Raw genomic sequence first — 26182 nt, forward strand, 5'->3', positions numbered from 1 at the left:
TGGTCGATCTGGCTTGGTTTACGAGGCGGTGGCCCAGATCTCAAGATGTCGTCACATGGTTTGGTTCACTTCGCACTGGGCAAATTTATGCGAAGAGGGAGGGAAATGGATGAGAATTAAAACTTAAAGGCGATGTTATACCTATGTATGTAATTGATGGAATGGAACATTCAAAAGTCTGCTGTTAGGTATATGTACCTCACAAAGCACTATAATATAGCTATACGCCGGTACAAGTACGCACATTCAGCGCGCCGCGGCGTTAGACTTGTAGCGGTATACCTGATGCGGAACCGTATTAGATGGGAACTTCAATGTGTACAAAATGAGGTATATCCGTACCCTGCACAAAAGTACGTACCTGTAGGTACATATGGTGGCTTGGATCCACTTTGTTCTTTAAATGGATCTGGGCACAAAATCCCGACGACAGCTACGAGTCGCATCCACCCACATCATATCCACCTCTGCCTTCTTTCTACGTACGAAGTACTGTTCAAGCCGCGCCTGCGTAACCCCCGTCCCGTTTCTCTCGCCTCTGTTTTAAACGGAGGTTAAGAGGCTTTTGAGTAACCTGACCACCCACGGTTCCACCGTACCAAACAGACCTGACTTGCCCATTTCGCTCCATCCAATCTGCTAGTACGTTTTCCGTTCTACTTACACGACTATTGTTCATACCTTCCACCCATATCTCCATACTTGACATCTCAAAACTAAACTTCCCTCTTCTCAATCTAATATGCAACCTTCCTCGACTTAACCATCCCCCTCTAATTCACACTTATTAGAAAACGAACCCTCTCATTCACCAACTCATTGAGTGTCATATCTGTTCGGCTTTTATTTGGCCTCTAATGATTTCACTAATTTAGCAATTGGGAATATTCGAGGTTGCGCCGTGGCGGTTGAGATGCGATACAGACCAGGACACTAGATCGGCACCACTGTTTTACCTGATTTGTCGTTGATCAAATTAGGATCCCTTGGTTATATTCTGACCAGGTCCCATACTCACCTCACTTCTTGAGCACGCATCGCGGTTTTCTACTACGCCTACACGGTACCGACACCCCACACGATCCGAACGACGATATTTGGTCGAGCAGCATTTCGCCTCTTCGACGCTAACCACCTCCTGCTATCTTCAGCGGTGGCTCCATCACGACCCTAGCAGGACATTCATGCGATGCACGTACAGCTTACCCTTCTTGTGACAGCCTCACACTTCGCACCACTTGGCGGTGGTCGGCATACGTAGCCTACTATTACTTACTCTGGGACTGTTGGGAACATCGTCCAAATCAACCTTCCAGCGTTATTGTACGTCGTGAACCATGGTTTCCACCCCCTCCGTCAGCCATAACGGCGGCGTTGGAGGTGTTAATAGTGCAAATGCAAGCTCGAGAGCTTCGCCTGCAGTCGGCGCCGCCAATTCCGCAGGTCATACCTCGTCATCCAATGGCGCGAAATCCAAGACCCAGGTCAACTCGAATGGCTATCACCCAACCAACCCCCCAGTCCCTCTCAGCTCTATGCGTAGTGCCCCGCTAGACCTTACATCGGTCGAGAGAAGGGGTCAGCCCACGGCCGGCCGGGAGTCATCTAAGCAAAATAGGTTGTACGGGCTCGAGGAAGCACCAACCTACCGACCAACCGAAGAAGAATGGAAAGATCCGTTCGAGTACGTCCGCAAGATCACTCCCGAAGCCCGCAAGTACGGCATCTGCAAGGTCATCCCTCCCGACTCGTGGAACCCCGATTTCGCGATTGATACCGAGGTGAGTCTATAAATATCTCAATCGGTACGATGGGAGCATATTACGGTGGTTTTCCATCTTATAGGGTCTACGTATCTCGGTAGCGTCTCGATTCGTACTGATAGTCTACAGAAATTCCATTTTAGGACACGAAAGCAGGAGTTGAATTCGGTCGACGGCCGTGAGTGATCCGTAACAAGATACTCCGCTGACCTTGTGGCCTTTGTCATTAACATGTAGATGCTAGGTACGCGAGCGAATCTAACCTATCTGGACGCCCTTGCAAAATACCATAAGCAGCAAGGAACCAATCTGAATCGATTACCATACGTGGATAAGAAGCCCCTCGACCTATACAAGCTTAAGAAAGCCGTCGAATCTCGTGGGGGGTTTGAAAAAGTCTGCAAGACAAAGAAATGGGCCGAAATTGGCAGAGATCTAGGCTACAGCGGGAAGATAATGTCGTCACTATCGACGTCTCTCAAGAACTCGTACGATCGATGGCTTACTCCGTACGAGAATTACCTACGCCAAGCAAAACCGGGAGTCTATCAACAGTTGGAGTATGAATATGGCGGGCCATTAACCCCTAGCCCAGCACCCAGTCCGATAAAGAGGTCGGCTATGAATACGCCGTCTAGTCTGCGGGCAGAATCGCCTGCTCGGCACGCGAGCGATATTCTCCAGCAGAGTCTGAATGTCCCGAAGCAAGAAGTTGACCGCGACACCATTATGGCGGATGCGCCGGCCGTTACTTCGCAACCTTCGTCGGGCGGTTTTACGGCTATCAACTCCGGCGGTTTTACGGCGGTGAACAGCGGGTTTACAAGTGTCAATCGACCTACCCCGACGGATCCCAAAGGCTTCACTCCGCCCCCGAAGCATCATGGAAGTCCACATCTATCTGCTAAAAATACCCCAGATTTCCGACCGTCCGGACTCGGCCCCGCCACGGCCCTAAAGCGTCAACTTAGCTCCGACAGCTTAGATTCGGCAAAGAAGGACAACGGTACCGATAGAGACGATTCGGAGAATGGTAGTAGAAGGAGTAAAAGGCTCAAGAAAGGTACGTATTTTCTTGTGGTAGCGACCTCCTTACCGTCCGTAGTTTACTATTCAAATCCTTTCGTACATGGTTCCCTTTTATTTCTATCACTTCACGAGTTTAAACTCGCCCTCTGTATTTTCATGATGATTCACTTCCTTTTGTTGCGTTTACCTTCGGCGTTAGTGTCGTATCATTTCCTTTGTGGTGTGCTCTCCATTAGTGGGGCCGCAATTGTGCAGGGTCTCAATTATGCGCCTTGCCGTGCAGCAATGCACAACAGGGGCGGAGACCTTACAATGGCTGTTCCGGTCCTTTGAAGTCGATGATTGGTTCGATCGCTTGTGAAACTAATGCAGGTCGGCCTCTAGAAAACGTCCCTACCGTGGCTGGTTCGCATATGTCAGTATTCCGACCTTCGGCTCCTAGAATACCAGTCTCCCGGGACGAATCGTCAAGTCCTAGCGAGGTAAGAATTTTTCCCTTCTACTTTCGTAGTGCGTAGTATTTTGTTGACCGTATAGAAATGCGAGGTATGTGGCAAAGGTGACGAGGCGGGCCATATAGCCGTGTGCGAATCCTGCGACCATGGATATCACGGTGCTTGTTTAGACCCCCCTATCAAGCATAAACCGGATGCCGAGTGGAATTGTCATCGATGTCTCGTCGGCGACGGCCAATTCGGGTTCGAAGAAGGCGGATTATACTCGCTCAAGCAATTCCAAGAGAAGGCTGCGGATTTCAAACAAGCATACTTCGAGAACCGCATGCCCTACGACCCCGTACTCAAATGCTCAAGACCGGTAACGGAAGACGACGTGGAAAAGGAATTCTGGAGGCTCGTCACCAGCACCGAGGAAACAGTCGAGGTAGAATACGGTGCGGACATTCATTGCACGACCCACGGCTCTGGCTTCCCCACGGCTGAGCGTAACCCGTGCGATCCCTACTCTACCGACCCTTGGAATTTGACCGTCATGCCTCTGCACTCGGAGAGCCTCTTCCGCCACATCAAATCTGACATCTCAGGCATGACTGTTCCGTGGGTCTACGTTGGCATGATATTCTCGACGTTTTGTTGGCACAATGAGGACCACTTTGCCTACTCGATTAATTATCAGCACTTCGGAGCGACCAAGACCTGGTACGGTATTCCGGCCGAGGACACCGAGAAGTTTGAGAATGCTATGAAGGAGGCGGTACCGGAACTTTTCGAAACGCAGCCGGACCTCTTGTTCCAGCTCGTCACGCTTCTTACACCCGAGCAGCTTCAGAAGGCGGGCGTCCGCGTTTATGCTCTCGACCAGCGCGCTGGCCAGCTCGTCCTCACGTTTCCTCAAGCTTACCACGCTGGTTTCAATCACGGTTTTAACTTTAACGAGGCTGTCAATTTTGCACCGTTCGATTGGGAGCCGTACGGCCTTGCTGGCGTGGAGCGGTTACAGCAGTTCCGGAGACAGCCGTGCTTCTCACACGATGAGCTGTTATGGACGGCAGCAGAGGGCACGAGTTTAGGATTGACAATCCAGACTGCGAGGTGGCTCGCGCCAGCCCTCGAGAGGATTCACAAGCGAGAACTCGACCAGCGAAAGGAATTCATCGCAAAGCACCAAGAAGATGGTCACGGATCTTGCGCACTAATAGAAGAATCCGACGGACATTGTTCTCTAGCTTTCGAGGTGTCTACCGAAGACGTTCCCGAGGAGGAGTACCAATGCGCTTACTGCAAATGTTATGCTTACCTATCAAGATTCAAGTGCCTCCAATCCGGCAAAGTCCTATGCATTCAGCATGCCGGGCAGCACGCCTGTTGCGATACCCCCGAACCCGAGCGTTACGCAGGTGACCATCACAAGCTATATTTTCGCAAGACAAACGAGGAGCTCGACGAGACGTACCGAAAGGTGGCAGATAAGGCTAACATGCCAGAAGCGTGGGAGGAGAAGTACGAGAAACTTCTCGACGAAGGAGGGAAGCCAGCGCTAAAAACGCTGCGAGCCCTTCTTAGTGAGGGTGAACGAATACCGTACGACCTCCCCTCCTTGCCAGCACTCAGGGAATTCGTTGACCGCTGTAACGAATGGGTCGAAGAGGCGACTAATTATACGGTGCGAAAACAGCAGAACCGCCGTAAAAATGACAAGGTCTGGCAGAGCGGATTACGAAAGTCCATCGGCAGTTCTTCCCAGGAACAGAGAGAACGCGAGCTCCGTCGAGTCGAAAACATCTACCGCTTGATCGACGATGCGGAACACATCGGTTTCGACTGCCCCGAGATCCAGCAGTTGCAAGAACGTGCCAACGCCATCAGAAACTTCCAGAAGAACGCCGAACAATTCTTGGAGCGCGGTTGCGGACAAGAATCTATCGAGGAGCTGATAGAGGAGGGACGCGCATTCAATGTTGACATGCCGGAGCTCGACAAGCTGTCGGAGATATTGGAGCAGACGAAGTGGAACGCCAAGGCGAAGTCCAACAGAGGAATGTTCTTAACGCTTAAAGATGTTAGGGAGCTGCTCGAAGAGGGAACCCGGTTGGAAATTCCCTTGTACAACGATAACATGAGGTATTTTGGCGAAAAGTACCAGGCGGGCACGCAATGGGAAACCAAAGCCAAAGAGCTCATCAACGCGGAGGTAGTCCATTATCCGCAGCTAGAAGCCCTCTCGAACCAGGTCCAAGTCAATACCCTTCCCGTAACGGCAGAGACTTTGGCCGCCGTCGATCAAATCCTGCACAAGCAGCGGGAGGCTCATCGTCAGATTATTGATCTCACGGAGCGGTCGAAGGATCCCGACTACAAGAAGAGGCCGAAGTACGCAGAGGTGGTTGAAATCATGAAGAAGCTCGAAGACCTCAACTCGAAGCCAACCGGGACCCTTGATCTCGAAAAGGAGCAGAGACGTCACGAGGATTGGATGCGAAAGGGGAAGAAGCTCTTCGGCAAGACCAACGCGCCACTGCATATTCTGAAGTCGCACATGGACTACGTGCTAGAACGCAATCTGGCATGTTTCGACATTCGAAATGATACCCCTCGGCTACCGGCCGAACCTGCTTCCAGAGCAGCTAGCGAGGAGAGAGGCGAGGGTAAGATCCTGCGGACCGTATGGGACGTCAACGACCCAGCTCTGATAGAAGTGTTTTGCATCTGCCGCCGTATCGAGGCTGGCATGATGATCGAATGCGAATTATGTCACGAATGGTACCACGGAAAGTGTCTGAAGATTGCCCGAGGAAAGGTTAAGGAGGATGACAAGTACACCTGTCCTATCTGCGATTGGCGAGTGAAAATTCCTCGGGATGCCGCGCGGCCTAAGCTCGAGGATCTTATCGCCTGGCAGGAAGAGATTCCTAACCTACCTTTCCAACCGGAAGAAGAAGAGGTGCTGAAAAAGATAATTGACAACGCGCAGAAGTTCCGAGACCACATAGCAGCCTTCTGCAATCCAGTCCTCACGACTGCAGCCGAAGCCGGCGACCAAAGATTTTACTTGCGAAAAATCGAAGGCGCCGAGATTCTCCTATCCTTCGAAACCAACTTCTTCCGACAGGAACTTCATAAATGGAACCCGGTGGCACCTGAGCCGCCTCCCGTGCTGGACGTTTCCAAGAGCACGCGTAAGCCGCGACCTACGAAGTTGCAGAAAATGCTAGCGCAGTATGGTGTTGACGATCCCGATGACCTCCCAGAGAATATGAAAAGTAAGGCAAACAGCTTAAAGCGGAAGGCCATGAACGCCGAGGCTGCTGCCAAGGCCGCAGCGTCGTCGGGCAATAGCCTTGCCCCTCCGAACGCAACTAGTCCATCCTCGCACTCTTTTGCTTCCGGTGCCTACTTTTCTCGGACTTCGCAACCGTCTACTCCGGCCCACGCGCATCCGCAGCAGCGATCCAACTCAGTGTCGTCTAGCCGGCCGGGGTCATCGCTTCGACCTGACGGTATGGACGTGAATAGTACTGCAAGTTTACATCCAGACTTCTTCCTATCCGCCAGCAGCGGTACTGGTCCTCAGCTGATCGCACCGGATCCGTCTCTAACACTAGAGGAACGTCTACAACACGGGCAAGATGATGGCTTCAATCTACAGACGGAGGACGGCGTAGACAAAGCCCTTGCATATCTACGCCGCACCGAGACCGGGCGTAAGCGGGCCGAACAGATCTTCGGGTCCGAAGTGTGGAGTCATAACCACGATCACGCATTTTCCAGCAGACAAAATATCGGCCAGGGTCAACAGGAAGATGATAAAGACGTAGACAAGATGTTCTTAGATCTTACTAATGCGGATGACGACGAGGACGCTAAGAAGGAGAGGCAACGCGAAAGGGAGCGATTGGGCGTCACGGCAGAGAGTTTCGAAGCGGAGCGAAATGCGCTAGACATGGAAGACTCCGACTGAACCTAACCAGACGATTGCTTACGTATGAGATGTATCCTTTTGATATCAGATTCGGGTGTCTACCAGCGGGCCGATGCTCCTGACCCTGGCACATTGACCACAAAATTTCCCTACGGCGTATCGGAAAGCATTTTTTGTGCTATATTCGTCATTAGCATACGAGGGAGCCTGTGCGTTATCAGCTATAGAGGCGTTGTTGCGGCTTGAGTCGCAGACGAAGATTCCTCTTTCGTGTACCATTAGAGGTTTTTAGGGGTTTAAAAAGCCCGACTACACACACTATTGCATTAGATAGGCGTTGCGTTTTAGGTCTTGGTCCGGTATACCACAGGCACTCAGTTTCAACGGAAAGGAGTCGGAATGGAGGACCGATACCTTGCTTAGCTAGGCACAGCTATTTGTTTTAAATTTTCGCTTCTGCATGAGTCTTTTTTTGTTTTGATTGTGACTTGTAAGGTGGTGTTGCCTGTCACTTACGTGGCCTAGTCGTGTTACTCTTGCTAATAAACGTGAATAAGTCGAGTATTTGTGCAACCTTATATGAGCTGTGTGTGACTTGGTTAAGTGACTTGATTAACTAAGTGAGCTCATGCATGAATAACCCTGACTTATACACATTCTTGCTAAGATGCTTCGTATTGTATCTGATAGTCGTCCCTCGTCATGGCTCTTTTCATCCTTTTCCGTTGAGCTATAAGTGTCATCCCTCCAGCAGATACGGACTCAAGTCAACAACTCTTGCTGACCCCTGCCCCATCTCAATAGTTTCCTCACTCACACTGATTATTCCGCTATAATCATGTTGTAAAGGCGAGTTATGTAGCCATTACGAACTACCATCATCTCGTATGGAGAGGTGAATACGATACCGTCAAATGTTGACTTGTAAACAGACAATATACGCTGTAAAACAGGTCAGTCCTGTAGCAACAAGGTAGTCGGGGTGCAGCAGGATGTCTACTATATAAGTTCAGACGCGCTCGTCGGTTCATCCTAAACGCAAACCCACCAATTTCATCCATAATACAGTTCTTCATTCTGTATCTATAATACGGGATTAACATATTGATCAAGTCTGAACATCAAGTCACAATCTACCATACGTCGCCGAGCACAAATAAAGCTATGGCAGACGTAAACAATGCCTGGGAGAATACAAACTTCATGTTCCTCCTTAGTGAGGACTATTCAGGTATAGCCTCGGCCTGCGACAAACTCGGCGACTTGCTGGGGATCTGCAACGAGACGTGCGAGGAGGTTAAGGAGAAAGTCCTGGCAAATTTCACGCCTATCACTATTCCTCCCCTTTGTGTTACTATCGGCTTCCCAAGCCAGGGCATAGCACACTACCTTGGAAGTAAACCGGGCGGCCAGAGATTCCTCACTCTTGTTTGCACTCTAGTGACTGCGTTTAATCTGTCCGAGTGCGCGCAGGTGCTAGCAAATCTGATGGGACGTCATCTCAAGTTTGGAGAGATACGATGTCCTACAGCCGAGCAACTATATCCGCTACTTAACACCGTCGAGGCAAGATGTAACCTCTCCAACTTTGCCAGCCATGTCATAGACTATGAGATAATATTATCTCACGAGCTTCGTAAACGATACCACGGTGCCGCGTTTTTAGGCCGCCTAGCCAAGACCCCTGACACGAATACCGTAGCCAAACTAGCGGAGTTATTGATACTTCGCCAAGCGGGGGGTCCTAATGATGGCAAGCCGAAGGCAATAACAATCCAAGCGGGGCGTTGCGTACCTTGGATCGTAGCCTTTCTGCGCTGGTGGCTGCGCAAAGAGCCCATGGTCTACATAGGGGAAGGCCAATCGCCACAATATGAAAAGCTTATACAGGGCGAGACTAATATTGGAATAAAGCTCGTGCTTCCAACGCAGAAAGATGCTCCAGAACCCATTAGAATCAGGGCCATCTACTCGGAATCACACTGGGAAGATTGGAATTTCCACCAAGGCCACGCGGAGCACTACAACGGTCTCGTTCCGATGCGCACATACTTCCGCCTCATGTTAAATGCCCTCAAACTAGACCAGGGACAGGCCAACGAGGCAGCCGTAGAAGTCATCCCCTACGCGCTCTCCACAGCACGAAAAGGCCTAACAATGTGCTCCGAGGGATGCGTATCTCGTAGTCGCTGGGGGTCGCCATGTGACACGACCACGGATATCGCCGGCGCAAAGTCTAAGCTCTGGCAGAAATCGCAGGAAGAAGATAAAGAGGGAATCTTGGCAAGCGAAGTGCTGAAGATCAGCTCGGGTCGCTTTGAACCGTTCCCGGAACGCGCCGACATCAACAGTATCCTACAACTCGTCAGCGGCTGCGAAGGAAAGCATATGCAAGACCTACGAAGCAGGCAGATGGGGTTGCCACTCTGGGGACATAAGGAGGCGGCCGCCTTTTTAGAACAGGCGAGGCACGAGGACGAGCGCAAAGATTGGCTAGCAGGCTTCCGTTCGCAATTCCCCCTTGGCCAACCCGGTCCCACGACTATCTTTGTTGAACAGATAGCGCATATCGTCGCGACGATCCTAGCACTATCATTATTCCGGAACTCCGAGGGGCTCATGGTCCGGCCAAACCCGTTTATCTGGCAAAACGCCGAGTTTGCACCAAGCACGGTGATCTCGGCCATTTGTCGCATCTCTAGAGCACAAACGGCATGCTGCGACGTAACAGAGTGGCATCGCATATGCAGGAAGCTAGCCGGAGAGCCAGAGGGACGACCGGAAATCGAGCGGCGGAATGCGATTATATCTTGCGGTTCTGGACAGGTTGTATGGCCGGCGATTACGCTTGACTGGAAGTTACCTGTGAACGACGAGAGTTACCTACGACTTCACTGGTGCCGAGGCAAGATTTTCAATCATCATGGCTACAGATTGTACCGTAGCATCGTAGCCATGAACTCGCGCGTTACTCCGGTCTTAGCATCCCGAAGCGCACCGGTGATCCCGCCCAGACTCACGCCGTCCGACGCATCAGGGGTTAAGCAGACACAGTACGGATTCAATCTGCAGCTTCACCCTCTGGACAACCAGGTCTTAGAATGTTGCCTGCTTAGGTCCTTCGAATCTGAAGGCAACAGAATTACATTCGCTGCTCTTGATCCAACCGGCGTACTGAAAACCCTCGCCTCTGCAGAGAGAATTGAGTCATGTCCTCATGATGAACATGCGTCGGTGGACGTCGTCACCACTATAAATGCTCTAGGTGGTGACGGTAACGCGGCCGCCATATTCCCAGACGTGTATCTGTGCACCCCTGAAGACGCGCTACCCTGGCTGAGAGACTGGGCGCGCAGGGCAGACGTTCAGCAAGTGGCACGACAAGGTCTGAGCGAGATACTGGCACACGTGAGGGGGGCAGAGGGACCACCCGGTGCCGTCGCGGTGATCCCGACTGCGGCTGACGACCGGCTGAGGATTTTTACTTTGGCTAAGCCTGTCGGGGCGCATGTTGCTATTAGAGGACACGCTTGTCTGGCTTGTTGTGTGAAGTTTTGCAAGCAGTTTGGGTTCAGTGTGCTTGTGCTGTAGTGTTTGGGCATATCATGGCTTCGATATTGGGTTCATCTATGTGAGATTGTAGGGGATATTAAGGATAAATATTAGCGATGCGTACTTGTTGGTCCTATGACAGTATTTTAGCATAGATATACTCTTGAATAGATTTAGTATCGAGTAAAATACTTAGCTTGATGCCTTCGATTTTGTCATCGCTGTATTATCCTACACGTATGAGATACCGTTGCATATAAAAGAGCAGTCAAGGCCACTTTGAAGACAACTAACAAACACTACCAGGGTTTCGCTCGAAATATTACCACCTATAATGTTTTAACCGCTACGTCATGTAGGAGACAGTGGTGTATATCCATCTAATTTAAGATTGACGAGGCGGCCTAGTTCTGTAGACCCATCCGCCTGTATGCCCTTCTCAATGTCTCGAAGGATCTCGCCAATGTAGGCTCCCGCAGCAGAGAGATGAAGGATATGAGCTATGGCTCGATGGATTGCTAGAAGCCGTGGTGAAGGAGGGTCTATCGTCCTATGTACTTGGTCACTTTGTCACCCGAAGTCGTACCTGGGTAACTTGGAATACTCCATGGATACCATATGAGGAAGTAGCATATAGTGTATACCTATGGAATTAATAATAGACTAGGTAGATAATAAATGTACCTGTTTATTGCTTGAGAGAATTGTGAGATAGAATGATGTTGATTGAGTGATGTTTTCAGTCGTGCCCCTGATTGGTAAGAAATTTAGATACCCCGCTTATCCTTTAGGTACTTGAGTGGGTACGCTGTGTTATGTACCTAACATTAGGTAATCAACTAACGTCCTGGCAGTTATGGTTTTATTTATTATTATTAATTATCGTCGCTATCATTACATTAATCTACTCTTGGGCATCCAATCTAATCCCTAATAAAAAAGAAAATAATTAAGTAAAATCCCTTCGCTATGATTCGCCAGAAAACATATCCAATGGATATACCATTAATACCAATAATCCGACCCGGCGAAGGTCTTGGTAACAGGAACCTGTAGGATCCTGCGGCTTAGAAACTCCAGTGTGAGGCTTGATATGCCGCGGGGAACTTCGGGCATGAAGGCATACCATTTCCCTGACGAGGCTGAAGGTTTGGAGGATACCCAGTTCCCCAGGACATCTGGTTATGCTGTCCCTCCATCTGTTCATGATTGTAGAGTTGCGGGTAACCCGACATCGACTGTTGTTCCGCGAATCCGCCAAATTGGGCCATTGAAGCCATCGAGACACTTTGCTGATTCTGGTCTCTCTGGAGTGCTTGGCTAAACAAAGCATTCTGTTGATTACCCGGCCCCGTGCCAAACTGGAGCACATCCAGGGAATTGTCCCAGCTTTCTACTCCTGGGCTACGTCTCTTTCTGGGCCTGGAGCTTTCGACACTGCCCTGTCTCGAGTTGCTTGACGCGCTAGAATCTCTAAAGAAGAATGAAAATTCTTCTGCACTGGACGCGTTGCTCGTGTCTGATCGCGGTACTGAGAATTCTCGGAGCTTGGCTTGTGCCAACTCCTCCTTGAGTTCCGCGATCTCGGCGGCTTGGGAAAGCTCCAAATCCTTGCTTTTTGTCTTGACAGCTGTACGGCGTCGCTTGCCCAAACTCGATATCTCGCCTTGCAACCGGGCGTTGTGGGTTCGGGTAGACTTGATCTCCTGTTTGGTACTCTCCAGGTTCTCTTTCAGTTCATTCATCTCATCCTTGAAACTCTTGAGTAGGCCAAGCAACTCGGAGTTAACCTGTTCCAGCTCCTCGTTCCGCTTCTTGAGCTTCTCGAGATTGTCAGGGGCTGTAGTAGAGGTTGTAGATGTGGTCAAGACATCCGCCATTTCGGGAACCGAGTAATCGAAGTCAAAGTCCAGCATTTGATTCATGATGAATGTGACCTGATTGAAAAGGGTGTTTACTTAACAAATATGTCAGCTGATCAGGTCGATAATCATGTTATTGATCGATTGACTTACGGTCGGGGTCGCTAAACTGTCGTATGAAATCGAGAACGATTGTAAATACCAAGATAAATAGACCGTAGACTGAGTCGATGGAATAGGTAGATGTCCTAGGTCTCTTGTATAATTTATAACCGTTCTGTAAAGTCAGACGCGATACCAAAAGTCGAAGAAAGGCTTGTATGCTTTGGAATGTTTCTTGGTGAGCGAGGAACACAATTCGTATTCGAGAAGTTGAGATGAACTCGGGGGAGGCATGTTTATATCCTCTTTCGAGGTCGGTGAAATCAGTGGCAAGCTCGGACACGCCAGCTGCACCGTAAAGGTCCTCGTTGTAAGAAAACGTTGTTTGCTTAAGATTAGCTCTCCTAAAAAGTAGGATACAGCATTATTGGTTGGAGTTTTAGAATACTGACGTGGATGGTTGTCTGATTGGATACGTTAAAATAGTTTAGTTTATCGAGGTGTATTACCGGGTGGATGGCTTTGAGAATAATGAGTTGTATGTTTGAGCGGTGGTCAATCAACATGCGCATGCTGCACTTGAACTGTCTACCTAGTGTCTTCCTAGTGGTTGACATGACGATGAAAACATTTATATATTCCAGAAAAGGCTTAAGCTTATCTACCACCCTGAGTAATCCAGTTGAAAACTTTTCTCTCGATTTTGCTTCCCCCCTTAGGGTTCCTACATCTGTACTCTCTCCTTCCTTAGTGGCCAGCCTAAAGCTGTTTATCTCTTAGTACAGTCATGTCATTCACTAGGATGCGTTCTATTCACTTGTACAGTATCTGCACTTTTAATACTGCCTCGTTTACCTAACATGTGTCATGTGGGGTTTATTAGGTATTTTCTAGCCTTCACAATGACTGGATCAAAACAAGTGAGGTATGGAAGTAAACAATCTGACACGAGAAAAGCATAGCTAGCAGAATCAAGGACATGTCACTGTTAATTTAAAAGGTATTTATCACGTAAAATGGGGAATCAATATCTATGCCTCGATAATAAAGGGGCATTTTCGATACAGCAATATTTACATTACAATGTACATGATGCTACAGGGGAACATACTGAGGTATGAGGCATAGTATATCCCTTAGTTAGCTCAGGCGACTCTAAGCAATGGTCTGTAGATTAGGGTACAGCGGGCAAGATTGATCCATCTGAGACAACTATAGGTGAGTAATTTTCTGGCGTGTTTCTCCGGACTTTCCAACTTGTATTGTCTTTATAAACGACCGTAGTTGCTCTAGGATGTTGTAAATACGAGAAATACATTGATGGGGGGATGATGATGATAACAGTAACATCTATTGTGGCTATAAGCTCGGTAACCATAGCAGGCGGATCCATGGCGCTTAAGGCTTTTAGAGTGCCTGCTTTAAGGAGATAGAGCTATAGTTTCGCTTGATAGATCTTATTGATAGGGAACTGGTGTAGTACAGAGGTTATAATCCAGACGCAAGGGTATTACAAGGGTATGACAACCGTATTACATCTATCACAACCCTGCAGCGTTCTAGAATAGGCAACAGATAGAGCATAATCGAAATCTGATTGGTCGCCTTAAGATATGCTGTGAGTAATCTGGAGGCTTTGCGAACTTCAGTAGAACTAATCGGAGATTATTGTCTCCTGAATGAGAAGGTAGAGAATATAAAGGGGCGGATATACGGACACCGCTATGCGAACCGATTCCATATTTATCCTTGGTATCTAAGGAAACAGGCACATACCGAACTACGTTGAACGACAATCACTAAGATATTGATACTGGGAAGACACACAAACAGACGCAATGCACTTCAAAATATATTCGAATTCAAAAATCGTAATCGTAAATACAAGAATGTAACCGTCCAACCCGAACCAAGCTGCTTATGTATACATATACTATACACACGTTCTCTCGTCATCGTCCCAGCCACCCAACCCATAAGCCCACGAGCTTAAGCCGTGGCGACGCACTGGTAGTAGAACGGGTTATAAGACTTGCAAGCACCCTCGGCGCAAGCAGTAGGGCCGGCGTAGTTGCTGCCGCCGCACTGGCCGTACAGGGATTGCGCGCCCACGGCACCGGTCGGGGCGGTGGTGGCAGTAGCGGCGGCGGTGGTGGTGGGGGTAGTAAGAGTTGCTACGCGGGTCGACGTGGCGAGGGTCGTGGGAGTAGAGACGACCGCGGTGGATGTCTTCGAGGTGGGAGCGGCAGTGGTCTGCGCAGAGGTCTGGGCAGCAGTCGTCGTGGCGGCAGGGACGCTGGTAGTGCTGGCGGCGCCACCGTTTCCGACAGTTGCGGTTCCGGTAGCGGTGATAGCAGACGAGGACTGAGGGACGGAAGCGGAAGCGCCAGCAATCAGAGCAGGGCCGGGGATGGTGTAGGTAAGACCGGTGGTGTAGATGTTGACGACGATGCCGGGGTCCGTAGCAGAGTACAGCTCGGTACCCAAGACACCAGCAGGTACTTCGGTGCCATCACCGGTGATCTCGAGGTTGAAGCATTGCGGATAGGCCTGAGCGCCGTTTGCTTGGCCTGCCGAGTGAAGCGCAATGGTTTCGTGACGGAGGACGTAGTTGCCAGGCTTAATGTTGGAAGGGATCTGGACGAGCCATGTGTTGTTATTCTTGATCAGCTCGTCAGAGCCCCAGAAACCGTTCTGCACCGAGTCGTCGATAAGGCCAACCTCGTCGATCTTGAAGAATTCGAGGGACTCCTTGGCGACGCTCTCGCAGGAGCCATCGCAGGCCGCCAGGTAGTCGATCATGGGACCCTTGTGCGACTCCGGCCAAGTGTTCCAGCTGATGCTGATGCTGTCGCCAGCCTTGACCTGAGCATGGCCTCCTGCCGGAGTGGCTGACTTGTGGCAGATGATGTCAGCACTGCCGAAGCTGTTGGGCTCGACGAAACCATTGTCGGTCTGAGAGGTAGTCCAGCCGACGACGGTGGGAGGGTTCTGCTGGTAAGGGAAGCTGGTTGGGTCGTAACCCTGGTAGAAGAGTCCGTCAACGACGATGTGATCGACGTGGCCGTGAGCGGCGACGGTAGCAGCCGACACGAGGGCCGCGACGACGGGAGAGATTCTTGCGATACCCATTTTTGCTGGTTGCGATAGTCGATGCAATATAGCGTAGCGAGTGAAAGGTAGAGATAACAAGTTCTGTTACGAACGGTAGTTAAAATGTATCGATCAAGATAGCTGTTCTCACCGGGAGTGGAAAAGAATGACTGGCAAAAAGATAGACAATAATGAATGGCTAAAGGAATCAACTTCGCAAACCGATGGTGATGGTGAAAGAAAAGGTTGAAGAGGTGGTATCTCGACTCATGTTATATAGAGCCTCGAGGGCAACTCGTGTCGTCCTATCCATGTCTGCGATCATAATTGCAGTCCTCTAAGATCCACTGATACGAGGGTTCCCCCTAAGGTGCCGAAGGAATCGGATTGCAGGATCCGACACACGCTGACGGTCTCGACAACTTGAACCGGCATAAGATCTGATTGTGATTGGAGCGCTAGACTCACCATGGGGAGCCCCTTGGCCTGCGTCGTCTGAAGTTGGTCACCAGCCGGGATGGCACGCACTCACAATACTAGTAAACCAGCTTTTCGGTGCTGTGGGACCTACAGCCAACGTCATGTTATGCCTTGGCAGTCAATGCGACGTTTGGGCCAGCGACAGGCTGTTTAGGAGGATTATCCCATTGAGTCCCAGACATGGGTCAAAAAATGTCTCCACTGCCCGAACCCTTAAAAAGAGTATTTTATGCAATTTATGCTCATTTTAAAATCTTATTTTTGGTAGCGAGCTTAATATCGTGATTCTTTGAACTTGTTTGGTTTAGTTGAGTGGATACAATTTTTGACCCATGTCTGGGACTCAATGGGATAACAGTAGAACTTGGTAGTAATATAGGAAGGTTACTTAGTGATTGGTGAACGGTTGCTAATTTCAGCTTAAATCAGCCTCAGTCTTGGTAGATAGGTAGTGTATGTAAAATGAAAGCCAAAATCGTGTTATGGGGTTGGACTTTTGCTAGTGGGAACAACGTCTCCAACGCGGCCCAAGCCGTAATTAAATTAAACGGTCAAGGGAGATGTGTTCTTGGCCCGACCACTCCATCGGTAGCCGCCCTTTGGGTCCACGATGGCGTGACACCCGGTAGAGCCGCGGCGGCAAGTCTGCCCTCATTTGTGGAATTTCATTTTGACGAGCCGTGCTTTTGTATGGCTGGTTGAAAGCTATCAGCTGGTGATTGGGTCTTGTGATAGTATATAGCGATTCTTAAGCTTGATTATTCCCAAATGTTGATGCGATGCAACTCTTAAAAGTGATTTTATAGAACTTGATGCCTCATCACAAGCAAAAAGCAACATCTCGCAGCATATATAGTGGACAATCCATTTTATCAGACGCATACGACAACATGACGTGGCTATCATATATATGAAGCGTAAAGCTTTGATCAGGCATAACCAAGATGGTGGAATGGGTAGATCCGGTTCGAGTTGCCGTTATTGTAACAGAGCTCCATAGAAGAGAGTTGAGGTTCGCACCGCTCATCGCAAGTCAGCGGGAGATCAACCTCGGGATGAGAAGCGTAGGGCAACTGCAGGGCTGGAAATCAGAGGTATCCACTCCGAGCCCCTGCGTCGATCTCAGACGATCCACATCGCCGTTTCGGATGACCATAAACGGTAGTGATCCCGGTTGGTTTCATATCATAACGCCAGATCGTAAAAGATAGGGGAGTACGAAGTATAATTCTAGAAAAACCTAAACTTTCTTTTGGCTCTTTTCCGTTTCTGAAACGCGACCAATGTTATGAACAAGGTGCAAATTAGTACCCGCGAATGATCCAAAGCCAAGCCGATCGAGTGGGTCATCTAATCTTAAACAACGTGATAGATGATAAGTAGTATGTACTATGTTCCTCTTGCTGTTAAGGAATAACTAGGAGGTAAATAGTTGAGATATGGTTTTGACTCCACAGATGATTTTACTATACTTCGTACTTTGTATAATAATCCTTATTTGGTATAACCAACGTATATCGTTTAATAGTAAGTACTTTGGAAGATAGGGATATGGTGTATAATTGTGAGCGTTTGATTACAACTAGTTGAATCCTCATGTCCTCAGTTAAAGAGCGTCTCATCAAAGTTGAGAGTAGATATTAAGTTTTCACAATCGTAAGAATGTCTATTTACACGATCATGCGCTACTGAATCAAGTTCGTTACGTTACGTATATGGGGGAATCATGCCGTATCTCATGAGGCGCTTTTGCTTTACATCTTTGCTTTTCCTTTCGAACATAAAATCATGCAGGGTTGGGAATAGCCTTGGGATGCCAAGTTGGATACCTCAGCTCCGCTCCTCTCCCTGCATTTTCCGTCGCCGATGCAGCATCGTATGCTTTGAAGATCGAGGAGGTCTGGGTATTTGTTTAGAACTCTCCTTCTCCGCCACCTCCTGCCACTCCCGCCGTCCATAGCCCTATGAGGCCCCACCAACTGACCTTCCACCCCCTCCAGAGACCATCGAGTCCCTGGCCCCTCTTGTACACCACCTCTGCGGTAGTCTTGGGCTGCTTCGCTTTCTTACCGCGGGCCGGAGTCTTATTCGGTACCGCGTACACGGCTCTCGAGCCCTCCTCGGTAGCAATCGTATACATCGTACCGAACACTCCATTGTATCGTCCCAGCGGTACGATCGTCTCCAACTTATCTGTTTGATCGAGAGCATCCAGATACGTGTGCTCCGACAGTACCGCCACCTGGCCACGGCGGAGGACCGTTTCCAACGGTAGCTTGACGAATAAGGACGCACACGAGGTGCAAAATTTGGCCACGGAGAAAGTCATAGGGGACTGCTCGCGGTCGATTAGGAATTGGGTTCGTAGGACGAGGGGCGTAGATAACGTGAGGAGCGGGTGGACGAGAGAGTTGAGAATAGTGGGTGCTAATAGGGAAGATGGGCACAGCCACGAAGGTAGTGAGCGTAGAGTTGATAGTGTCCGCCGCGGGGTACGTCCGGTGGATGTGACGATCAATCTCGTCCGGACGAGATCGAGAGGGGCTAATATGAGGCCCGTCGCGACGGCTGCGGCTGCGGCAACGCACAACGAAGCCCAAGGGTACGGCGACGCAACATCGACTAGCCTGTCGACGTCGTCTTTTAGTCCCAGATCAGGAACGTTCAATAGCGCGCTTAGGAGGCTGCGCGACCAATTCTCAAATAGCGACTGCAGCACCGTGTAGAGAAATGTGGCGTTTGTTCCTTTCCAGACCCCCCACACCGACTCCTTCGACCATAATTGCGACAGCACATCAAGTATCGAGTCGGGCCGCTTTAGAGCGAGATGATGTGGGAGGGTTACGGGTCTCGTAGGCGATTTGGCGGGTGCTGCGGGTGACGAATCCCTCCTCTTCGACTTTGGTGGCGGTGTAGGCGTATATGGCGTATTAGTCGTAAAATATGAGGAGCCTTCCGGATCGGAGTCGGAGTCGCCTTCCTGCAATTATGTCAGTATCGCCACACCAAGAGCTAGACAGTAGCCATAGTAAATTCGTTGTTATACCTCGTCCCATACTGAGCGATCCGAGGCGATGACGTTCGGACTAGGAAGATTCGGGCTCGATAGAACCGGGCTGGCAGGCCTCGGGGCTGTCTTCGGTGCCGCTTGGGTATTTAACCCCCCGAGGTCATCTTGACTCCTCACTTGCAGAATCGTCTTGGCCGCCTCGAAGGGCTGAGCCATTATTACCGACGTATACTTCCATAATAGCTCGTCTACTAGACTCTTGACGGATTGTATAGTAGATGGTGATATATCGTCAAGGTGATCCTTATAGTCTATATCGGGAAAGATATCGCGAGCTCTAGACGCGTATTTGCTTGGTGTTGAAGCTGTCGCATTTCCGTGGGAGAAAGGATTCGGTTGTGACGGGAGACTCCCGGCCTGGTCCCCTATAGAGGGTGGTATATAATAGGGACGCAGGGGGTTTACTCCTTCTCTAGGCGTGGACATTTCGAGCGGGATGGAGCTATGTTGCCTTTTTTTTCTTCAGGATTATACTGCGAGTATCTTTGTACGAGCGAAAGATACAAAGATTATCGTGGGGTGGAGGGACTGAGTTGTCTAGCTAGTATTAGGTAAGCTAGGGGAACCAATGCGAGCTTAGCCAAGCTTGTGGTACGATACAAAACCCAATGAATTTGTGTGCCAAAATGTATGGATTTTTGAACGGTATCTATCTATCGATAAGATAAGCCTTAATGGAAACGAAAAAAAAAGAGCATCTCGGAGTTAATGTTAAAAAGATAACGAAACTTTCCAACGATCGGTCACCAACCGTAAGCTTGTCCCTTGTACTCGGGCCGCCTCCAAGATTTTATCGGAGCTAATTCAATTCGCTTTCCTCTCATTCGTTGGAACGTCGTCGCATCGCATTGCTGAACATCGTCAAGTACCCTAGTTCGATATTTTTTCTTGTTAGATGCAAGCAACCTCCGATCCTTATGCTTGTTGGTTCCCCCGCTAGATGGAGTAATGCTGCAATAAGAGCCTCATTTTGGTAAAGGCAATTATTTAACTAAGTCTTTACCTATCAGGAACATCTACTCTTATTCCAATATTTACAGCTTAAATTCTCTTCGTCCTGCCTCGTCACCGATATCCCCGAGTTCTAGTCGCACCCCTCGGACCTCGTCTCGACACAATGGCGACTCCTCGAGCTCTCGTTCGAAGCATACATAAGCTTCAATTCTCCTCCTCCCAGTCCCTATCGCATTTTAGGCGGCCTGCTCTCTCTACATATAGCAGGATAAGATCTAAGACGCCATTAATATGCCACACCCGAGCCAGCGTTTCCATACTCCGATATTTTAGCACATCTCCTCTACGTCAGCACGGACATATACATCCGCCTAAGCCAGGCGAGGAGTAAGACTTTTTAACGAGAGCATAATACAATACGCTAATCTCCGGCCAGACTCTACGTGACGTTTATCGACAAGGAAGGAAATGAACACAAGATTGCGGCTTCTAAGGGAGACAACCTGCTAGATATTGCGCAAGCGCACGACCTAGAGATGGAGGGGGCATGCGGTGGCTCGTGTGCGTGTTCGACGTGCCATGTTATCGTCCTAGACGACGAATACTACGAGAAGATGCCCGAGCCCGAAGATGACGAAAATGACATGCTAGATCTGGCGTTCGGCTTGACCGAGACAAGCCGACTAGGCTGTCAGGTTGTTATGACTAAGGAACTAGACGGGTTAAGGGTCAAGCTGCCCTCCATGACGAGGAATCTGCAAGCGAGCGATTTCGGCTCGAAATAATAAAAGATGCGATCTGCTAGAGTTAAAGGCGAGGGATGGACATATCAAGAACCACCGAATTGTACCAATATGACGACAGGTAAGGCGTAGCGCACTGGTGCGGTGGTGGCATTGCAATTGGCAGCCTGGATAAAACTAGCGAGCCATACGATACGATGTACTATACTCGCAGCGGGATATCTATAACTGGCTTGGCTTGGAGATAGGACAAAGCCCAACTCTTAACGAGGTCATGTTCATGAAGTACTTTTGGTATCATTCCATAAAATGCGATTGTAAATCCGGATACGCACGTATAAAGCAAAACTTAGGCTTCTTCCAGCGCACCCTTCTTCAACTTCCCACCGCCTCCAGCAATCAAATCTAGGAAACCTTGCCGACTCATCTCGTTAACCTTCTCCTGGCGCCTCTGAACTCCCACGATACCATCCTTCCGTGTATCCCTCTCGGCTTCGGCGGCCCGCTCCTGCGCTTCCCTGACGGCACGGAATAGCATGACAACACCACGATGCGCCACCTTCTTCAAGCGCTTCTCCGTCTGCTGAATCTCTTGGGTGGAAGTCTCGGGTTGGCCGTCCTCGTCGACAGCGCCGACTAGTACGTCCTTTACGCGCCCCTTCTCCTGTGCCAATCTCTTCTGTTCCCGTAGATGTCGCCGTGCCTTGGCCTCTAGCGCGTTGTCGACTGCGTCCTTGGCTGCTTGGTGGGCCTCGGCGCTGCGCGAAAGGACCGGATCCGCACGTTTTGTGGTAGATAACTTTGTGGACAGGATCTTGGACATGGATGTCGCAAAGGCATCGGGATCATTGCGTTTTGATTTTGATTTTTTGGATTGAAATCTTGAATCGTCGTCTCCGTCTGAACCCTCTTCTTCCATTTCATCTTCGTCCTCATCGTTCTCGTCCTCGTCATCTTCTAGTTCGGCTTCGGGACTCCTGTCGCGAGCTTCATCTTTAGCGGGTTTCTTTGCTGGTTTATTCCGTTGCTTCGCGAGAGGCTTAGATTTGCGCGCCGCATCGTTATCCGAGTCCGAACCCGAGCCCGACTTCGAGTCCGAGTCTGAGCCGGATGGGATATCATCTACGGCGACATTGTCGAGATCTTCATTGTCTGAATCGAGGAGGTTGACGGGTCGGAACTCGGTGTTGGCGCCCTCTTCTTCTGAATCGCTGTGATACTTGGGGACCTTTCTTTGCTTCTTATTCGGTCTCTGAGATTTGTATTTGGTGTTGGAATCCTGGTGGTTTCTCTTTTTTGAGGGTTGACCTGCCATTGCGAAAGAAATGCACGTATATGCAAGTTCTTAAGTGGTGTATTTGTAGGCTGATGTCCAATTGAAGCACTAGCTCTCGACTTTTCTTCGAAAACTTCAATTGCAATGTAGTGCCCCACTTAGTGACTTACTGATAAGATAAGTCTAAGTTGACCGCCTGCCGAAACAATGGAAGTACAAAGCACCCGCGAATTCTAATTCGCGTCCTGGTAAAAGCTTAATCGCGACGATCACTTACACTATATTAAATGGTATCTTGAAGATATTCCAAGTCGTCACAATCCCGCTTTTGCATCTTCATTAGAGATGAAGCCATTAATGATGAAGCCATTAATGGGATTGATAACATGAAGGCAAACTCCACCGGTGCCAAGCCGTCGCTAACATCGACATGGATCTTATTAGATTTATTAAGGAGGCGGCCTTGATTTAAATCCGAACTTGACCTTTCGTCTTCACTCTTCCAGCTATCCGACCAGAGTTTCGACTCTCATACTTTCGTTATTGCTGTAATAAGTCGCCGCTTACTTTATAATCATCTCATCGGAATCGCAAGTCAGCACTTGTCCCTCTTGTCCAGCAAAACCTGTTCAGGGGCAGTAACCGCTACGAAGATATAGGTCTTATACCTTTGAAGCGACGTAGGATATCTCTCAGTAGGCCACCGCAAAAATGGCAGGTATCGTAGGCAGCCAAAGCGACAGCACGTGCAACACGCACAACGCCCTGCGCAACATATCCTCATACGCCTGCGGCGTGACCTTCGGGTTTAAGAGCACTGCGGATCCGCCGCCGGACATGCATTACGGGGTAGTGTCTCTGAAAGAATGCTGCGACATGGCGAACCGCCCCCTGATGCGCATACCGGGTAACACGGGCTGCGAGATACAGTTCTGCGAGTTGCCCGAAAGCACAACTTCTACTACTAAGACGGTCTACTACGCCTACGCCACGGGCTCCGGTACTGCAGCCGCGACGCCGCCACCCTACGTCACAGAAGACGTCCGAACCGGGCCGCCAGGGGATGTCGAGTCCTGCATGTACTTCGTCTACGAGCGCGACGTGCCGGAGAATATTGCCAAGGACATCGCCTTCGCGAGCAACTGGTGCATTGCTCGCATGTACGACGACGAGTTACCCGATTCTGAAGTATCTGCTGCCGTAACGGCTAGCCCGGCGCCTCCAAGCTGGACGACCGCGGCGATGGACCAGTTTGATGTCTACTTCTCAACTAAAAGCGCTGCTGAGGCGAGCGCAACCGCGGCTCCTAAGTCGACGAGCGATGGGCCTAGGCGGTATGCCGAGCAGAGTACGTTGACGGGGGTCAAGATATGGGCGGTTGTCGCGCTGGCGACGCTTGGCCTCGTTGCTGCATTATGATTTCGGACTTGGCAGACGGATGTATTGGGAATCGTTACCCTCCTTTAGTATAATACCCATGACTACAATCGCTTAGGACTTTCAATGTTAGTGCAGGCCTGCACTGCAGCAATATCTTTTAGGACTGAGGATTATATCGCGACATGCAGTTTCACTGAACTATCGTAACATTCCAAGTGTTGACCTACTTATACCTAAACTTAAAGGGTTATCAGCATGTTTATTGGTAATCTTATGCGGGGCAGGAGTTTCTCCCTTGGGGATACTTAAACAGGCAGTTCAATATGTGGAACGTCGCAATCAATTGGGCTTGGCTTTTTATAGACCTTACCTACCTGTAAATGGTTTTTACCCTGTCAACCTAGTTTCTGAGGATGTAAAAGCTGGCGATGCGGTTGCGCTCTGCATATCTATGAGTATCAACTTCAGCAGGCAATAAGCGCGGGTCCTAGGAGGTTGACTTCCGTCGCCTTCAATTAGAATCGTGCTATACGCGTAAGCTCATGACATCAGCGACAATGAGACTATCTGTATGTCTTAGCGGCATAGTCCTCGCGGGAATAACGCGCGCCCAGTCCGAAAACGAAACCGGGGAACATCCAGGATGGCCGCGATGGTGCGGAAAAGTGTACGAAGCCGGATATCCGTCTTTCGAGCCAGGCGGTCACACGACAGAGCCAGCTCCCATCAACCCGGACGGGTCGCCAAACTTGTACGTGCAATTCAAGCCGCGGCATAGTATTTACCTAGCTGGCGAGGAAAGAGGATCCTTCGTTGTCAAGGCCGAGCTGTCGCCTTGGTTTGGCGAGCCGTGGGAGAATTCGACAACTAACGAAAAGTCGGCGACGGAACCGTTTACGGATCTGTACTTCTCGATTAGCCTGGCATCCAATAGCGGCGAGGGTGATACACCACTAGTCGAGGGTAGCGTGCCGATTAATGCAACTGGTTCAGGTTTTGATTTCGACCTGTCTGTTTTCGAACCGCGATCAACATCATATGAAGTCGTACTAGTCGGGACGTCGCAGCTTGGTGGCCGTAGCTATACGGCGAATAGCTCGTTTCGGTATCTGCCGGATATCGCCTCAGGAGGGAGCGCGACCAAGATTGACAACCTGAACGGCGGTCTATTATTCCGAAATGCGCAAACAGACGATGCCTTCGTACCTCTTCTACCGTACGGGTTCTACGGCTTATACAACGGATCTAATAGTACAGCTGAGAGTGACGAATTCGTTCGCGACTACTCCAGTAGCGGAAAAGGTCTCAATGCTATCATCTCCTTGGCGGGATTTGCCGATACCAATCCGGTGTACGACAGCATGGACGCATCTACCACGCGATTCATGTTCGATCTACGTAGTTCATATAAAAACTTAACGGAGGTCACACAGCGGGTGAGCACTATCAAGCATCATAGCTCCCTGTTTGCTTACTGGACGGCCGACGAGTAGGTCACCCTAGTTGATTAACAGTTAACAATTTCGTCGGCTTACACTAAAATCTACCAGACCCGACGGCTGGCAAGTTCCTTTCGACGCTACGCCTGCAGCTCAGGAGCTCATTCACGATCTAGACCCGTATCATCCTGTAGCAGTAACTCTCAACTGCCAAGACTACTACTTTGGAGAGTATTCGGCCGGCGATATTCTAATGCAAGATCCGTATCCGATCGCAATCAATAGCACATTCTCCAAGTGGGGTACGGCATGTAATACGACCCTGGGGGACTGCGGGTGTGATAACTGTGCGGGTAACCCGCAGGATGTCTCGCGTCGTCTCGACGGCCTGGTCCAATACGAACGCTGGCTGGGCCGGTGGCCGCTACCCAAGTTCCACAACCCGCAAGCTTTCCACGGCGAGGACTACTGGGCCCGCGATCCGACACCTGCTGAAGCCTTCGTCATGAACGCGCTAGCATTCAACCGAGGCGCCACCGGTATCTTCGCCTGGACGTGGCCCACCAGCCAGGAATTATTCGATGCGCACTCGCAGATGGCGGCGGTGGTTACTAGTACTCCCGTGAGGGACTTCTTGCTCGGCGGTCAGCCCGACGGTAGTATTCGCATTGATAACCAGGAGCTACTTGATATAAGCTACTGGGTACGGGAAACCCAAATCATGATCAGCGTAGTAAACGGAGCGTACGGCGACATTAGCGGACCGGTCTCGATAACGCTACCAGAGCCCGGAGAGCGTATCGCAGATGTACCATTTGGAGATCAGTCGTGGAGCCTGGCGGACGGTCAATTGATAGCTGACAAGCTGCCTGCTATGTCGACAAGCCTTGTCATCATTGATAAAAAGTAAAAGTAGGATCATACCTACATATGACTAGCATCCCAAGCAACCAATAAACGTGCCGCCTTGAAATAGTGCTTCAGCCTGCTTCTCTATGTTACATCCGTGCTATCATACCGGTATAGGTATAAGCGTAACAACAGCATCTATTCTCGGTTTGG

The 26182-nt window shown here is 49.8% G+C and overlaps 9 protein-coding genes across 9 annotated transcripts; 5 read left to right on the top strand and 4 right to left on the bottom strand.

The window, feature by feature from the left end:
* The first annotated feature begins 673 nt into the window (after positions 1-673).
* F4817DRAFT_339275 (jumonji superfamily protein) lies at positions 674-7731 on the top strand. Its single transcript, XM_049303519.1, has 5 exons — positions 674-1781; positions 1893-1941; positions 2008-2826; positions 3177-3274; positions 3330-7731. Exons 1-5 carry the CDS (start codon positions 1338-1340, stop codon positions 7206-7208), a joined length of 5289 nt encoding a protein of 1762 aa, XP_049158473.1. The 5' UTR covers positions 674-1337; the 3' UTR covers positions 7209-7731.
* A 438-nt stretch (positions 7732-8169) lies between these two features.
* F4817DRAFT_122549 (uncharacterized protein) lies at positions 8170-11063 on the top strand. The gene has a single exon (XM_049297652.1). The coding sequence runs from the start codon at positions 8334-8336 to the stop codon at positions 10758-10760; it is 2427 nt and encodes an 808-aa protein (XP_049158474.1). The 5' UTR covers positions 8170-8333; the 3' UTR covers positions 10761-11063.
* Positions 11064-11580: 517 nt separating this feature from the next.
* F4817DRAFT_339288 (uncharacterized protein) lies at positions 11581-13138 on the bottom strand. Its single transcript, XM_049303520.1, has one exon. The coding sequence runs from the start codon at positions 12644-12646 to the stop codon at positions 11789-11791; it is 858 nt and encodes a 285-aa protein (XP_049158475.1). The 5' UTR covers positions 12647-13138; the 3' UTR covers positions 11581-11788.
* Positions 13139-14524: 1386 nt separating this feature from the next.
* Positions 14525-16528, bottom strand: F4817DRAFT_339289 (carbohydrate-binding module family 1 protein). The gene has a single exon (XM_049303521.1). It carries the CDS (start codon positions 15815-15817, stop codon positions 14675-14677), a length of 1143 nt encoding a protein of 380 aa, XP_049158476.1. The 5' UTR covers positions 15818-16528; the 3' UTR covers positions 14525-14674.
* Positions 16529-17815: 1287 nt separating this feature from the next.
* On the bottom strand, positions 17816-19934 carry F4817DRAFT_339292 (mitochondrial carrier). Its single transcript, XM_049303522.1, has 2 exons — positions 19305-19934; positions 17816-19238 (listed from the first exon to the last, which is right to left on the bottom strand). The coding sequence occupies exons 1-2, from the start codon at positions 19752-19754 to the stop codon at positions 18171-18173; spliced, it is 1518 nt and encodes a 505-aa protein (XP_049158477.1). The 5' UTR covers positions 19755-19934; the 3' UTR covers positions 17816-18170.
* Positions 19935-20052: 118 nt separating this feature from the next.
* Positions 20053-21221, top strand: F4817DRAFT_122704 (ferredoxin). The gene is made up of 3 exons (XM_049297653.1): positions 20053-20251; positions 20339-20669; positions 20719-21221. The coding sequence occupies exons 2-3, from the start codon at positions 20446-20448 to the stop codon at positions 21065-21067; spliced, it is 573 nt and encodes a 190-aa protein (XP_049158478.1). The 5' UTR covers positions 20053-20251; positions 20339-20445; the 3' UTR covers positions 21068-21221.
* F4817DRAFT_122750 (Rrp15p-domain-containing protein) lies at positions 21221-22676 on the bottom strand. Its single transcript, XM_049297654.1, has one exon. It carries the CDS (start codon positions 22338-22340, stop codon positions 21375-21377), a length of 966 nt encoding a protein of 321 aa, XP_049158479.1. The 5' UTR covers positions 22341-22676; the 3' UTR covers positions 21221-21374.
* On the top strand, positions 22648-23972 carry F4817DRAFT_122800 (uncharacterized protein). Its single transcript, XM_049297655.1, has 2 exons — positions 22648-22895; positions 22955-23972. Exon 2 carries the CDS (start codon positions 23013-23015, stop codon positions 23718-23720), a length of 708 nt encoding a protein of 235 aa, XP_049158480.1. The 5' UTR covers positions 22648-22895; positions 22955-23012; the 3' UTR covers positions 23721-23972.
* F4817DRAFT_122858 (uncharacterized protein) lies at positions 23929-26181 on the top strand. Its single transcript, XM_049297656.1, has 2 exons — positions 23929-25170; positions 25232-26181. The coding sequence occupies exons 1-2, from the start codon at positions 24224-24226 to the stop codon at positions 26028-26030; spliced, it is 1746 nt and encodes a 581-aa protein (XP_049158481.1). The 5' UTR covers positions 23929-24223; the 3' UTR covers positions 26031-26181.
* The last annotated feature ends 1 nt before the right edge of the window (position 26182 follows it).

This window comes from Daldinia loculata, assembly GCF_022478755.1.
Source record: "Daldinia loculata strain CBS 113971 unplaced genomic scaffold F4817scaffold_28, whole genome shotgun sequence".
Classification (NCBI taxonomy): Eukaryota; Fungi; Ascomycota; class Sordariomycetes; order Xylariales; family Hypoxylaceae; genus Daldinia; species Daldinia loculata.

Bases quoted from the DNA above. Each gene is read 5' to 3' on its own strand.
- F4817DRAFT_339275 (XM_049303519.1), top strand. From the start codon at position 1,338: ATGGTTTCCACCCCCTCCGTCAGCCATAACGGCGGCGTTGGAGGTGTT. The intron at 1,782-1,892 runs GTGAGTCTATAA...GATAGTCTACAG, and splicing joins ATTTCGCGATTGATACCGAG to AAATTCCATTTTAGGACACG. The intron at 2,827-3,176 runs GTACGTATTTTC...GTCGGCCTCTAG, and splicing joins GAGTAAAAGGCTCAAGAAAG to AAAACGTCCCTACCGTGGCT.
- F4817DRAFT_122549 (XM_049297652.1), top strand. From the start codon at position 8,334: ATGGCAGACGTAAACAATGCCTGGGAGAATACAAACTTCATGTTCCTC.
- F4817DRAFT_339288 (XM_049303520.1), bottom strand. From the start codon at position 12,646: ATGAATCAAATGCTGGACTTTGACTTCGATTACTCGGTTCCCGAAATG.
- F4817DRAFT_339289 (XM_049303521.1), bottom strand. From the start codon at position 15,817: ATGGGTATCGCAAGAATCTCTCCCGTCGTCGCGGCCCTCGTGTCGGCT.
- F4817DRAFT_339292 (XM_049303522.1), bottom strand. From the start codon at position 19,754: ATGTCCACGCCTAGAGAAGGAGTAAACCCCCTGCGTCCCTATTATATA. The intron at 19,239-19,304 runs GTATAACAACGA...ACATAATTGCAG, and splicing joins ATCGCTCAGTATGGGACGAG to GAAGGCGACTCCGACTCCGA.
- F4817DRAFT_122704 (XM_049297653.1), top strand. From the start codon at position 20,446: ATGGCGACTCCTCGAGCTCTCGTTCGAAGCATACATAAGCTTCAATTC. The intron at 20,670-20,718 runs GTAAGACTTTTT...ATCTCCGGCCAG, and splicing joins CCGCCTAAGCCAGGCGAGGA to ACTCTACGTGACGTTTATCG.
- F4817DRAFT_122750 (XM_049297654.1), bottom strand. From the start codon at position 22,340: ATGGCAGGTCAACCCTCAAAAAAGAGAAACCACCAGGATTCCAACACC.
- F4817DRAFT_122800 (XM_049297655.1), top strand. From the start codon at position 23,013: ATGGCAGGTATCGTAGGCAGCCAAAGCGACAGCACGTGCAACACGCAC.
- F4817DRAFT_122858 (XM_049297656.1), top strand. From the start codon at position 24,224: ATGACATCAGCGACAATGAGACTATCTGTATGTCTTAGCGGCATAGTC. The intron at 25,171-25,231 runs GTAGGTCACCCT...AAAATCTACCAG, and splicing joins GCTTACTGGACGGCCGACGA to ACCCGACGGCTGGCAAGTTC.